This window comes from Mycteria americana, chromosome Z (genome assembly GCF_035582795.1).
Source record: "Mycteria americana isolate JAX WOST 10 ecotype Jacksonville Zoo and Gardens chromosome Z, USCA_MyAme_1.0, whole genome shotgun sequence".
Classification (NCBI taxonomy): Eukaryota; Metazoa; Chordata; class Aves; order Ciconiiformes; family Ciconiidae; genus Mycteria; species Mycteria americana.
In genome coordinates, this window is record NC_134396.1 from 10,140,440 (window position 1) to 10,153,938 (window position 13,499).

General features: G+C 44.0%; 1 protein-coding gene across 1 annotated transcript in view; it reads right to left on the reverse strand.

Annotated features, from left to right (window-relative positions):
- The window catches only part of HCN1 (hyperpolarization activated cyclic nucleotide gated potassium channel 1), a 208,130-nt gene extending 195,616 nt beyond the window's left edge, over positions 1-12,514 (reverse strand). Inside the window, exon 1 of the mRNA XM_075527431.1 lies at positions 11,819-12,514. Coding sequence (XP_075383546.1) covers positions 11,819-12,201 — 383 coding nt within the window. The 5' untranslated portion in view covers positions 12,202-12,514. The remainder of the gene's footprint in view (positions 1-11,818) is intronic.
- Positions 12,515-13,499: the final 985 nt, after the last annotated feature.

Below are 13,499 nucleotides of genomic sequence, written 5' to 3' on the forward strand. Positions count from 1 at the left end.
TGTAATAATTAGAACAGCCAAATAGATGTTAATAATTTATTGGTGGAGAACAGCAAGAAATTGAGGGCGAAAAATGATTAATAGAACTTTTCATCATAAGCTTAGACTAAATATTGATCTGTAAACTGCAAATCAAAATATATAATATGACAGAAATGGAACATGAAGCATATTCAAATTATTCTACAGAGCACCCATGGCTGACATTTTTTAAAAATCAGTTTTACCATTTATGGCTCCTTATGGCTAGAATTCTGAAAGATGTTCAGGCAGAGTCCAGATGCTTACAAGTATCTAGGTCCCTAGCTCGTTTTGAAATCCAAAGATAGATCAGCTCCTGACTTCCATCTCAGATCTTCATCTAACATCCTATAGATTTGCACACTCTGTGCAGAGCACTGCGTAAACCTGACATTTTCAAAGCCTTTCCAGAAATGGAAAAGTTTGTACTAGAAACATGAAACCAAGTTAAATATCATATTCCATTTGCTCATTTTGCCAGTGGCATAAAATCAGTATGTACATTCAATGTTAAGATGAGCTGCTATTCACTGACACTTCATGGAATTACAAATCAGTAGCCCCAGCAGGAGCATCTGCTACCATTTTACGCAGATTCATGGTACCTGCATTCCTGGGCTATAAAGCTAGCTCTCCTTCCCTGAAGCAAGTCTGAACTCTGTCACGCTGTGAGGAACAAGTGTGGGAGTGGAAGTTCACTGCAGCTCTCCCATCCTTTCCACGGAAAGATAAATTTGCTCTAGCCTGTGGAGAACGTAAAAGCTGGCTGCAGCTTAGAAGTGATAGAAACAACCATGGTCACATCAAGGAATGTTCATACAGTTCTGCGGAATGAGGGGGGTGGTGGTGAAAATTGCCGAATAACACTGACAGGATGTATAATACTGAAGGAGTATTCCTCAGACCTGTCTTAACAAGAATCATCTCTTGACAAAAGAAAATTAGCCTGCATGTGAATGACAGAACACAGCATACAGGCAGACTACAGGAAAATCTACCTTTAGGAAACAAGAACAGAGGACAATTTAAAGGGAAGCAAGAAATTTTAAACTCATAGCTAATACCTTTCAATAGCAAACTAAAACCGAAGACATTTAATTACATTCAGTCACCATTTATGTTGTATTTAGTTTACATCTAGCTAAGTAGTATGAGTATGAAATAATACAATTATTAGGTCCTGGATTTAATTATTTTCAACATCAAAAACCTTGAAATTGTTTTTAGATTTCTTCTTCTGTTCCAGAGAGATCAGCAATCATTATAAATTCACTACCTCAATAAATGCACAATAAGAACATGCACAAATCCTACTCAACTTTTCAACACCCAGCAGTATATCACTGCATTTAATATTCTGTTCCAAATTTCAAAAAACACATTTAAGTTAGTAAAAACATGTATTTCAGATATTTACTGACAGAATGCATGCAATTAAAAGTCAATTTTGGTCATGTGGGCACCTAAATTAGATTACTTATCTCTTACTTGTCCCACACATGCAATATCTATTGCTTAATAAGCTATCGGATTTCAGACATTTTCTATTTTGACCCTTTTTAAATGCTCTGTTAGATTGCCTACCATCTGGCAGTGCTTACTCTTGATACCACACTCCCTTTGCATTACAGAAGTGTGTTTCTTATAATTATATCTTTAATGTGATAGATGTATGCAACACTAGAATTCCCAAGCTGGCAATAAATGGGCTGAGGGGACAGTTTCGGCAAAGTATCTTGTTACTAGGTCTATGGAAACAGCATGTTCAATTGCGTCAGGTTGCAATTCTCAACAGAAAGCTGCCAACCTGCGCAAGTCATGGGAAATAGAAAATGTGCATACTACTATTTTTTTTTTAATTATTACAAGGTATTTATTTACAAACTCCAAGACACTAGGAAGAATACCTAGGCTAACTTCTCCCTGCTAGTTTGAACAAATGGTTCAATATCTCCTAGCTAAAAGACTCAGTAAGAATGGAAAATTACACAGCAGAGCTAACAAAAAAAAAATCAATGCATCATTTCCATTTATATAAACGAATTCATTATATCTTCAGGAAGAGATGTAGGAGGGAGAAGGAAAAAACAGAATGAGGGAAAAGAGAAGTTGTTTTAAAAAAAAAAAAAAATCTGCTAGGAACTACATCACCATGCTCTTGCTAACTCTCAAATGAGAACTGCGAGTTGCGTATGGCAGGATTTCACTACCTGAAAATGAGACCATAATAAATGCTATAAATAAAAGACAGAAAAAGCGGGATTCAGTATTTAGGGAGTCATCTAGATAACAGTTTCCATGAACACTGGACACACAGCTCTGAAAAACAGGACATCTCTGAAGTATACCTGATAAGGTGGGTAATGAGAATTATTTACTGAAGCTTGAGGTATATGCTTGATTTATTTTACTACTTATGTTTTGTTTCCAAGTTTGTGTCCAATTGACTAATCCCTAGTTGGAAAAGGAAATCTTTGTGTTACTGCTGAGCTTGTCTGGCACTAAATACAAGGCGAACCAGAGTGACAGACAAGCTTGGCTGTTACCTTCACTGAGAAATCAAGTGCAAAGAAGCCCATATGCAGCCATCCCAAGGAACCTGTAGCCCAGGATGTGTCTGGGGAACCCAGAAGCTTGCAAGTGTGTACTGTCAGGCAGCAATAAGATGGTTTAGGGGGTAATATTACCTACTACTGGTTTCATAGTAATTTCTCTACCAGACAGAAATCGTAAGTCCTCCTGGAATGAACAGATAGAGAGAATTCACTCAAGAGCCTGATGGAAAACCTCTCAGCAGTCATGTAAAAGCTTGATTGCATCCCCATGGTTTTGCAGCCATACATTTATTCCATCTCTTGGCTAGAGTTGCATAGATCTTACTCTATGTATCGTATAAAAGTTCTGTATATTTTCCATAGCTTTGACCTAGAGCAAGTTAGAAAAATGATTTATCATTAGGATCCTACGATGTATTACCCTAAATTTACTGCAGTCTACAGATTTGCTTAACATCAGATCATACCAGAACCACACTGCCTATTGCTGTAGTCATGCCATGAAGAGAGGTGCTTCTTAGAGGATCTGGTAAGTTACTGTAACATACAACAGAACCAGCCAAGGAAACATCAATACTTCCATACTTCGCTGACAGGAGAGAAAAAAATCTGGAGGCACCAGAGTATGCTACATATAGAATCAGAAGATTTGATATCATGAGGGCACATTTTATTTCTGTGGGGCTCTTTATATACTGGGGCTCTAGCGCAAGTGTAAGCTTCAGTGGATTTCAGACTGAGAGTTGGATGAAAAGGAGTAATACTACCTTAAAAAAAAAACCTGCAGTCAATGTATATTGGCTATTTTAAACTACATCATTTAAAAAACCAAGCAAAACAAAAACCCCCAAAAAACCCAAACTAGCTTTGACTGTGAGCATAAAGCAACCTGTGCTTTTCCACTTGAAAACAAAATACCTTAATAAGAATTTTTAAAAATACAACATTTTTTGGAGATAGAAAATTTATTAATACCAGCAGCATGCTAAATTCCAACAGTCTATCAAATCAGTTGTTAAATAACGTGCTTCATTAGATAAGATATCCACATAAACAACATAGAAGTTAATAAAATAAGAACGAAATCCTATTCTTAGCTACATGATGCAGCTCCAGTTGTGGGAACTTCACTCCATAAATAAAAAAGGGTTTAGGATTTGTTTTGGGATTTTTAAAATATATAATGGAAACAGACTGCATTTCTTTTATAATCAAATGAACATTTTCACATGAACGCAAGTTTACTCCAGACTTATTCCAGTTGCTCTGCAAACCAAGGCAATAAGATTATTGCAAAATATCATGCAGCTTCCCTGAATCTGACTATCATCAGATTAAAAGATATTAGCAGAGATTTTATGGAAGCTAAGTGACAGTGTCCTTGAGGTAGTACTGACATTGACTCCAGCTGATACAGTTTTTGGTCATTAACATACCTTCCTATGTGTCTAGAACGAGCCCTCCAATAATTAGAGCTGAATACACTATGATTTTTAAAATTAAATCATGCCTCTGGGAAAGAATCAGGGAATAGACAGCTAAAGGACTTTCAAGCAATTAACGAGAACTGTACTGTCAGGTTAAAAATTAAACATTGCAAAGTAGGTTAAAAGTTTCCTCTCTCTCAAAAATTGTATGTTGACATAGAAGACAGCTCTCAGGCATGCTGTTGAGTGAAAGCAGAGGTGAGAATGGATACCTCTTATTTACAACCAAGTGGAGTAAATTTCTCTACTAATTTTCATATTCTACCCTCCTCTCTAAAAATAGTATTTTGCCTTCTAGCACCTTCAAACCGAGCCTCTCAAAAAAAGATGACAAAGTTAATTAAATTTTACAATGTCACCGATCTTAGATAGGTAGGCAAAGTGCAGAGGTAAAGATTCATACTTTTTAAATGACCTCTGATTTCACGTGTCGCCATTTCTGCCACCCCCGGCTGAACAGTCAGAAACTGAGCCACTTAAATTTTAACTTGATTATATAACCGTAAAAAAGCCTAAGCAACTTATCAAACATTATGCATTTTTTATTTAGCTTTGTAGCCACCAAAACCCCCAAACCAAATCCTAAATCCAGACCTTTATTTACTATTCCATGCTTTTTCATCGTATTCCAATTCACAGTTCCCTCCATATACTCAAGTCCAAGAAACCTAATGTAAAGAAAACACTTTTACTGACTCAATTATAAGCATTGCTTATTTTGATGAGTTAATAAAGTGCCACTACACATTCAAAAATGTGTAGTCTTGCTAAAATAATCAATGTAAATAACAGAATCAGTACTTTTTCCCCACGGGCCCAAGCATGATGCTGATGTTGTGAGATCTAAATTCTGATAAGTATGTATATAGATAATATTAATCAAGAGCTTTTTTATCACTGCAGTCAAAACAAAAAAATCAGAAAACTTGAAGAGGAAGTCTTAGGATATTGAGCATCCCAGGTCATCCCAAAGACTTGTATACAACTCCCCCAAAGCATCATCTCTTCGATTACTCACAGGAATTCTGTAACATTTTGGTTTGATTTTGTTTTTTTTTTTTTTTTTAAACATATCTCAAAATCATGATGAACATATTTGCCTTTATTTAGATTGTGAAGAAGGTGAATATTCTAAAATTAAGTATCTTGCAGAAAAAAAATGTACTTGTGTACTTCTTTGTACGTGCTGCCAGCAATCTTCAAAACATCCCAATTTAAATTAAAAGTACCTCACAGAACTGAGGAATTATTTGAGTTATGCTTACTGAGCTCTTTCTCTACTGTAAACTTTATTCTATGTTCAAGTATATAACATGTCAAAAGTGTGAAAGAAAATGCAATGAATGGACTGCTATTCCAGGAGTAGAATGGACAAAATGAAAATTGGGAAATGTTCAACATATGCATGAGCTCAAACTATGCATTAGTATTCTACATTATCTAGAGACAGAAGGATGTCTTATCAATGAAATTAATTGCTTTCATTGAACAAACAAAGGCATAATCCTTCTAACATCCCTTAGAGGTCCAGAAGGTGAGTGGCTGCTGCACCAACCTCAGGTGGACTCAGCTGGCTTGCTTGTGGTTCATGAAGAAAATCTCAAAGGGGACAAGAGCACGTGGCCCTCATGAGCCCAAAAGCACAACGTACACCTCTACATATTCATTTTCACTCATACATACTCACAACTGGTACAAAAAGAAATGCCAGTAGCTAGCTTTAGTCAACTAGATTTCATAACAAATGAATCAGTGACAGTCAATGACGAGACATTATTCAATATTAAAAGTAATAGGAACTGAAGATGAAAAACAACCTAATGCATTTCTGGCCCATATTCCACATCAAAGTATTTCCATTAGAATATTTTGTTGCTTATTTTTGGTCCTGCTTCCTAAATGTCTAGTTTAGATATTTGTTGCTGCAATTTCACCCTATTACATCTATGTAATTTCTTTCCTCTTGGTAACATCCATTTATGCATTTGAGAACTGTTATCATATTTCTCTTCAGCCTGCCTTTATGGGAGTTGCATTTTACTTAGGGAACTATTATAAAGCTTAATATATAACTTACTGTCTGAAAGAATTTTCAGACATTATAAGTGCATTATTTAGATTAATGCTACAATTTTGTCATTTTATCCTTTCAGGCATTCACAGAAGTGAAGTACAAAAATTGTTGGAATGCAGCAAATAAAAAGCCAAGCACTACTAATAAGTTTTTTAATGCTAAATGGTTCTCTATGTTTAGTCACATACAAAGAGTGAATGTTCAAGTAACAGGAATAGTTTAACTCTACAAAGTTTTTCTTTAATAGAAATAAAATTTATAGTCGCCATGGCAGTATTTGAAAATGATACATGAAAGATAGCCGTAGCTAAAACTGTGCTTTAGTCATAAAAATATAAATAATTTTAAAAAAATTGTTTCTGCAAAGGATGTATACAGTATAATTATAAATCCCTGATTATCAGTTTATTAGCAAATAATTCAAAAGTCTCAATACTGTAAGAGAACCTCATGACAAATCCTGAGCAACAAGACTGAGATGACTACCTTGAGAAGCCAAAACTACAGACATTTCATACTCCTACACTACCAGTGACATACTGTATCCATTAAAACCCACACTAATTTGTATCTGATATATTTAATATAAACCAAAATTATTTATATACTTAATTTTGTGTACATATATCTATATCAATTACACTTAAGAATGATACAACACATTTTGTCTTCATCGCATACCTTCCAACTCTACTGCTCTATATAAAACTAAGTATGTAACAGCTCACAAAAAGATAAATCTCATTAGCTTCAACTGAGACATTACAGACATGTGACAAGAGAGGGACAAAGTGCTTACCCTAAGCTTCTTAAAATATAACTGATAGGTGTAGCACTTAAAGACTGGTCCCAAAGAAGAACAGGTTTTAAACCAATGCATGCACAAATTTTAGAAATAGGTATGTGAGCTGCACATAAAACATGCACAGTCTACCATGTTACGGTGACTGCTGGTGGTCAAAGGCAGTCCAAAAGATAGCTACAAATTAAAAAGAAAAATTATTAATAAGGCAAATGTAAGTTCAAAATGGAGAGAAGTATAATAAAAAACATTAGGCACACTAATACGTTGCAATTGTGACTTACAGTTTGGCACATACTTAATTGAAAAATTAAGCCGCACGTGTGCATGACAACATGGTTGGGTTGTATAAAACTGCACAAAATAACAAAATGGTTTTTAATAGCAACAGACACAAAAATATTCTTCTGTAAGTACCTAAATGTGACATGCAAATATTATTTTGTCTTTCACTCCAATTAAAACCCAATAAAACCTGACTTTAAATTTACTTACAAGGTAGCATTGATAGAGCTTTCTATGATTTATAAAGATTTGTATGATAAACCTCATACGTTTACATGATAATGCTCACACATGTATACAAAAAGGTTTTAAAACTGGAATGCCACACGTTAAAAAAATCTGGCATACGTTTAGTATTCAGTATGCTCTGAAATTTTCTGTTCAAGTTTTAAAATTAACTATGCTTTTACTTTTCTGTTATCATTAAAATAAGGCTTTGTGCTCCTTGAATAGATGAGAAGTTACCCAGAGAGGTTCTCTTGACATAAAAAGTTAATAGTTTTTTGCTATTGTTGCAAATCAGTTCATACTTTGTATTCATCTACACAGGAAAAAGACCTTCAACACCGCCTGCACTGCAGCTCCTTATGAGCTACTCGGCCAGACAACTCCACATCACAGTCTTACTTCACTTCATCTTGAAGCCAATTAAAATTTTTGTCCCCACTTCCAGTCAAAGGCTCTTCCCAAACACCAAACTGAGAACTGTAACCATCAGAGTGCAAAGGCTCACACACATATTATTCCCACTCATACATTGCTATTTCTGGTCAAAAGATGCCTCTCCTGTGTGACGCTGGAGGTAGTAACTCTGTTTTCTTTTTAGACTGCTGACTACAGATGCCCTAGCTGACCTGGTAATAAAACCAAGACTTCCATGACAGCGAGAGTTTCTCTGTGTACCCATAGACAGGGAGGGAGAAAGATGCTACAGGGTCAGACCAACAGCCTGGGCACGTGCAAGCAAGCCCTCTGAGCATTAAAGAAACTCCTGAGGTGCCGAAGGACACTGAGTAATTAATCGTCTGAAAAATCAGCCACATTCATTTCCACTAATACCAGAAGGCCGTAACACATAAGTGTCACCCAAAGCCCATGTCCACCGCAACTCTGCTATGAAATGAGTGAAATGCATATGGCAGCAGCAGAACCATGTGCAGTTGCTCTCATCTCCCATTGGCTTCGTGATGCTCTCGTCTGGCAGCTGCAAGGCCACGGGGCCAGGCCGGCAATGCTCTCCTGCGGGCTTGTTCTTCCACACGTGAGCAGGGACGGCCAGAGGCACTCAGTATCTCACAGAAAGCACGCAGAACTTCAATAAATTCTAACCAAAACACTGACGATAAATTCACTTTTGTGAGTCATGCAATTACACAGAATTGTTGTCCAAGTTTAGAGACGCAGTAATCACAGCTGCGAAGAGATAAGCAGAGGTCTTGTGCTGGGTTTGATGTGTATTAGGTGCTCGGTTTACATAACAGCTTCCAAATTAGACATTAACCTCAGAAGACTGGGAAGACACAATCAGAAACAAAGTGGTCCCCTTGTGGAAAAATTATGTAATACTGATTGAATTTAATTTTCCAAGGGTGTATCTGCCTGATGAAGAGCCAATTCTTCCCTGAAACACAGGCAGGACAGAGAGCCATAAAACTAGAGACCAAGCCCCACAAAGACGCAAGTAACCGATTCACAGAGCACTGAGTTTATAGACACAGCTTCCACACTCTGTTCATACCAAAAAAGGGGGCTGGGAGGGCACAGGGACGCTGTCCACCCCCCCACAAAAAACACAGCAAAATATTGCTCGGTGTAGATGAACATACAAAGTTTTATAACAATCATGAGAATAAGGTCAAGAAATGTAACCGAACGCATCAAAGTATCCCAGCAAAAACATACAAGCATCAAGAACTAGAAAAACAAAAATAAATGAGAGACCACAGGACCAAAATTTTCCCATGTCGTACATGGTTAACCCAATATTCTCCTAAGTGTGCCTATATTTAAAATTTACTGTGATGTCCATTTTCATATGTGCTACAAACATCCTAATAATAGCTAAATTCACAAACTTATTCTAAATCTTCCCACTTGGATACTGTAAAACATTCTGCTTTGTACCTTTCTCTTGTTATTTTGGTAGAAAATTTAGTTCTGTCCCTTGGTGGTATCAACATTAACACAGTGAAATTAGAATACCCCTGTCTCTTTGGATACTTTAAGGCTTGTCTACATACAAGTAGTACATTGTTACAAAATCACATGCAAAAATAAATCAGAACAACTCCATCCTTACATATGCATTTGTTCTGGTACAGAGACAGTGTTACGAGGCACTTACTAGCATTGTCATGATTCCCATATGGGAAGATGAATATACCATATAGTACAACTTCTTCACCCGTTTCTATAAACATTGCCACCCAAAAAGAGTACTACCGTTATACAGTTGCAATTATTTCAGGAGAAACAACACAAGCATCTCACATATCTCACTGAAACAGTCCTACTGGCTAAAAAACTGGGTCTGGATCCAGCCACGCCATCCCAAGACTAATGAAAGACTGTGAACTTTATTTAAAAAAACGAACACTTCCATTCTAATAAAATAAAGACATAATAAAACCCTCAGAAAACGCAGTTAGTTTAAGAAAATGCAGACAACAGGCCTGAAAAGTATTGTTTACTCCTACTGAAAAAAATAGGTAAACATGTTATGATCTCTAAACCTTCCCACAGGAAGAATCAGGGCAGAATTAGAAGATATTTCTGTAATAAAACAGAACCAACATCCCTATCACCTACTTCACTTATCAGCTCAATCAAAAAGTGGCATGCTGCATAATATGATGCATAACCTCCTATTGCCCAAAACATCATTGGGTTGTGCACCTCGCTTAGAAACCAAGCTTACAGGAAAACAAGGGAATTTACTCGCAAGAATAATCTCATTCATTTTAATGGAATCCTCACATGAACAAAGTTACTCATGCACACACAGAGGTAAGTAAGAGGCTATCAGACCCCCCTAAGCCCCTATGCATGCTACCACAGCACCAGATGTGACCTGCTACGTCCCTCTCTGGCTGGCAGAAAGGGAGTGGGTGGACTACTGGCTCTCTCCCCGCTTAATGCACCTGCTAGTGCAGCTGAGCTGGCACACGAGGGGGAAAAGGTATTCCAGGAAAAGAACAAGTGCAGTTTATTGCTTCCAGGGAGCCAGGAAAAAAGCAGGGATTTGAAGCATGATTTCGAGTCATAACTGAGTGCTGCCCTGCTCCTCCGCTCTTGTAGCTGTACTGCTCTCAGGCTTGACTGCAAGGTGCTAGCACAGCTTGCTGCATAACACCTCACTCTGAACAGTCCTGCAGAAACTTGGACTTCGGAAGTACTTCTGCCTGTTCCCACTGGAAGCATGTTCTATTTAGCCTACTTTTTCCTAGAAGAGCCATGTAACTATTGAACGTTCTGGATTTTCCTTTTTTTAAACGTGGTCTCCAGTGCAATTCACTTATTGTATACACGCAGGCTGCTAATTCAAACTGTTGATTAAATACGCTTAACGACACTGATAGTTCTTCAGCAAATATCGTACAGAGTGTTAAATTTACAAAGGCATGCAGCCAGCTGGCATAGAGAATTCGATGAAATAATCCTTCACTTAAAATGTAACTTTAAAAGGAAATTTCTTCCCGGGAATTTCTTTGCACTGCTTTTCATATGAATTTTCCAATTTGGCACACGTCCAACTTACTGTGAAAGCAACACTAATTTAGCATCACGTTTACCCGTCTACCTATGAAAACGCAGTTTCCCACACAGTGTTAGCTTCGATAAAGTTATTTTGCCGCAACTCTGACCGAGACGCGCTTCCTTCACGCAACCCCTTGAACAAGTGTTTACGCCGGGCGCTCAGGAGGGGGCCGACGTGCGCCCAGCGCGGACCCCGGGATTTTATTTCTGTCGCTGTCCCTGCGTACGCCCCGGCGAGCTCTCCCACGCCGGGGCACGGCCGTGCCCCGCTCCGGCGGCGCCCTCCGCCCGCTCCCCGCCCGACGGACGCGGCCAATGCGGCGGCCCCCGCGGCGCGGACAGCCCGGGACGGACCCGCAGGCCCCGCGTCGGCCGGGCGGTGCCCGGAGCCCCTCGGAGCCCCCTGGGGGCTCCGGGCACCGCCCGGCCGACGCGGGGCCTGCGGGTCCGTCCCGGGTGCAGCACGCTGGAGAGCGCCGGGCCGGGCCAAGCCCCGCGGCCGCCCCGGCGGCGGCGCACGGAGCGCGGAGAGGGCAGGGCAGCCGCCCCGCGCCGGCTTCCAGCCCCTTCCCCGCCCCGGGCGGGGGACGCGAGGGGGCAGGCAAAGTTTTAGCCGCCGAGCGGGGCAGCGAGGCTGCCCGCGGGAAGGGAGGGAGGAAAGGGGTGAGCCCGGGGCCGCCCGCGGGAGAAGCCCCTCACCTCCGCGGGGAGCCCCCCCCGCCCCCCAGACCGGAGCCCGCCGAAGTTCGCGCCGGGCGAGGTGCGAGGCGGCGGAAGCGCCGCCCTGCCCCCCGCGGCGGGGCCACCCCCCGTGCGGTGGCGGGAGCCCCGCGCTCACCTGAAGTCGCTGTAGGGGTGGATGATCCAGAACCCCGCAGTTTTAACCCTTTCCTGCTCCTTCTCCACCGCCTTCTGGCTGCCGAACATGCGGAGGGAGAATTTGTTGACCCCCGGCTGCAGCATGGAGGTGAACTGCCGCTGCATGAAGCCGTACTGCCGCCGGGGCCCCTCGGCATCCTCGAAGCCCACCACGGGCTCCTCGCTCCCGCCGCCGTCCACTTTGAAGCACACCGAGTTGCCATGCTCCTTCACGCCGCCGCTGCCCCCGCCGCCGGGGCTGCTCTGGGCTTTCTCCGCCGGGGCCGCCGGCTTGGCTGGGAAGGCGTTAGCGCTGCCATCGTCCCGGCTGCCGGCAGAGGAGCTGCGCTTCCCAGCCTCCATGCTGCGGGGCGGGCGCGCCCCAGCCGCGGGAAAGCGCGGGGAAGCCTCGCCGCCGCCGGTGCCCTTCAGCGGCGCGGCTGGGCTCGGCCGCCCTGCGCTGGGCTGGGCTCAGCTCCGCGCCGCCGCGCCGCCCGGCATGGCCAGCGCCGCCGACTCTGAGCCGCGCTCCCGCGCAGGGCTGGCACCGCTTCCCCTCGCCCGCCCCCTGCCGGCGGCCGCGCCGCGCCGCCCGCCTGACATTGAGCGCCCCGGAGTCCTTGAGGGGCTGAGGCGGCCGGGCCGAGCGGAGGGGAGGGGAGGGGAGGGGAGGGGAGGGGAGGGGAAGGGACGGGAAGGGAAGGGAAAGGAGGGGAAGGGAGGGGAGGGGAAGGGAAGGAGGAGCCGGCGGGGCGGGGGAGGGAGGCGGGCTCTGCCCTCGGGGCGGCGGCGCGCGTGGGCCGGGCCGCGGCTCGACGCGTGGGCGCGAGTGCGGTGGCCCGCGGGGCGGGTGGGGTGGGGCCGGGGGCCCGGCCGCTCTCCCGCCGCAGGGCGGCGGCGGGTGTCGCGCGGGCGGCCTGAGGCGGCGGCCGCGGGGCAGAGCGGAGCGGAGGGGTGGGGAGGGGAGGGGGAGCGAGGGGCTCCCCGGCGGCCCTGCCAGCGCTTCCAGTGGAAGTGCGGTAACACGGGCGGGTTCGTATTTCACCGGGGGCGAAGCGAGGGGCGAGGCGCGGGGCGGTAGCGCGCCTCCACACCCGGAGCGGGAAACGGTGGCTGGGAACGAAGCTGTGGAGAGGGCCCGCAGGCTCGCCCGTCTCCTGCGAAGCCTCTCACGGAGCAGACCGAGTGGAAGAGAGCAAGCGGCGGGGCTCTGCCTGGTCACGGAGCCGAGCGCCGGCACCGGCGGCAGCAGAGGCAGCTGGGCTCATACTGCTGAAAACCAAGTCAGAACCCGCCCTTTGCTGCTGCGGTGCGGGCACGGCAGCGAGGAAGCGGGAGCGGGTGCGAGGGAGGGCCGGCGGTGGAGCGACGTTCGTTTTCACCGCGCAGCGTCTCGCCGCGGCCAGACGGCGCCCCGCCGCCCCCGAGCGGCTGCTGCCCTCCTCCCGCACCTTACGCGGACTGAAAACGCGCGGCCCAGCGCGCAGGCGTAGGGGCGCACGGTGCGTGGGCTGCTGCGCGCGGGTGGGGCGCGCTTCCCGCCAGGAGGGCCGTGCCGCCGCGGGCGCCTGCGCGTCCCGCTGTGAGGCGTAAAATGGCAGGTGTACCCACGTGTGGAGACGAGCTTTTCCCATATGCCAGGAGTTGATTTCGGGTTTGTT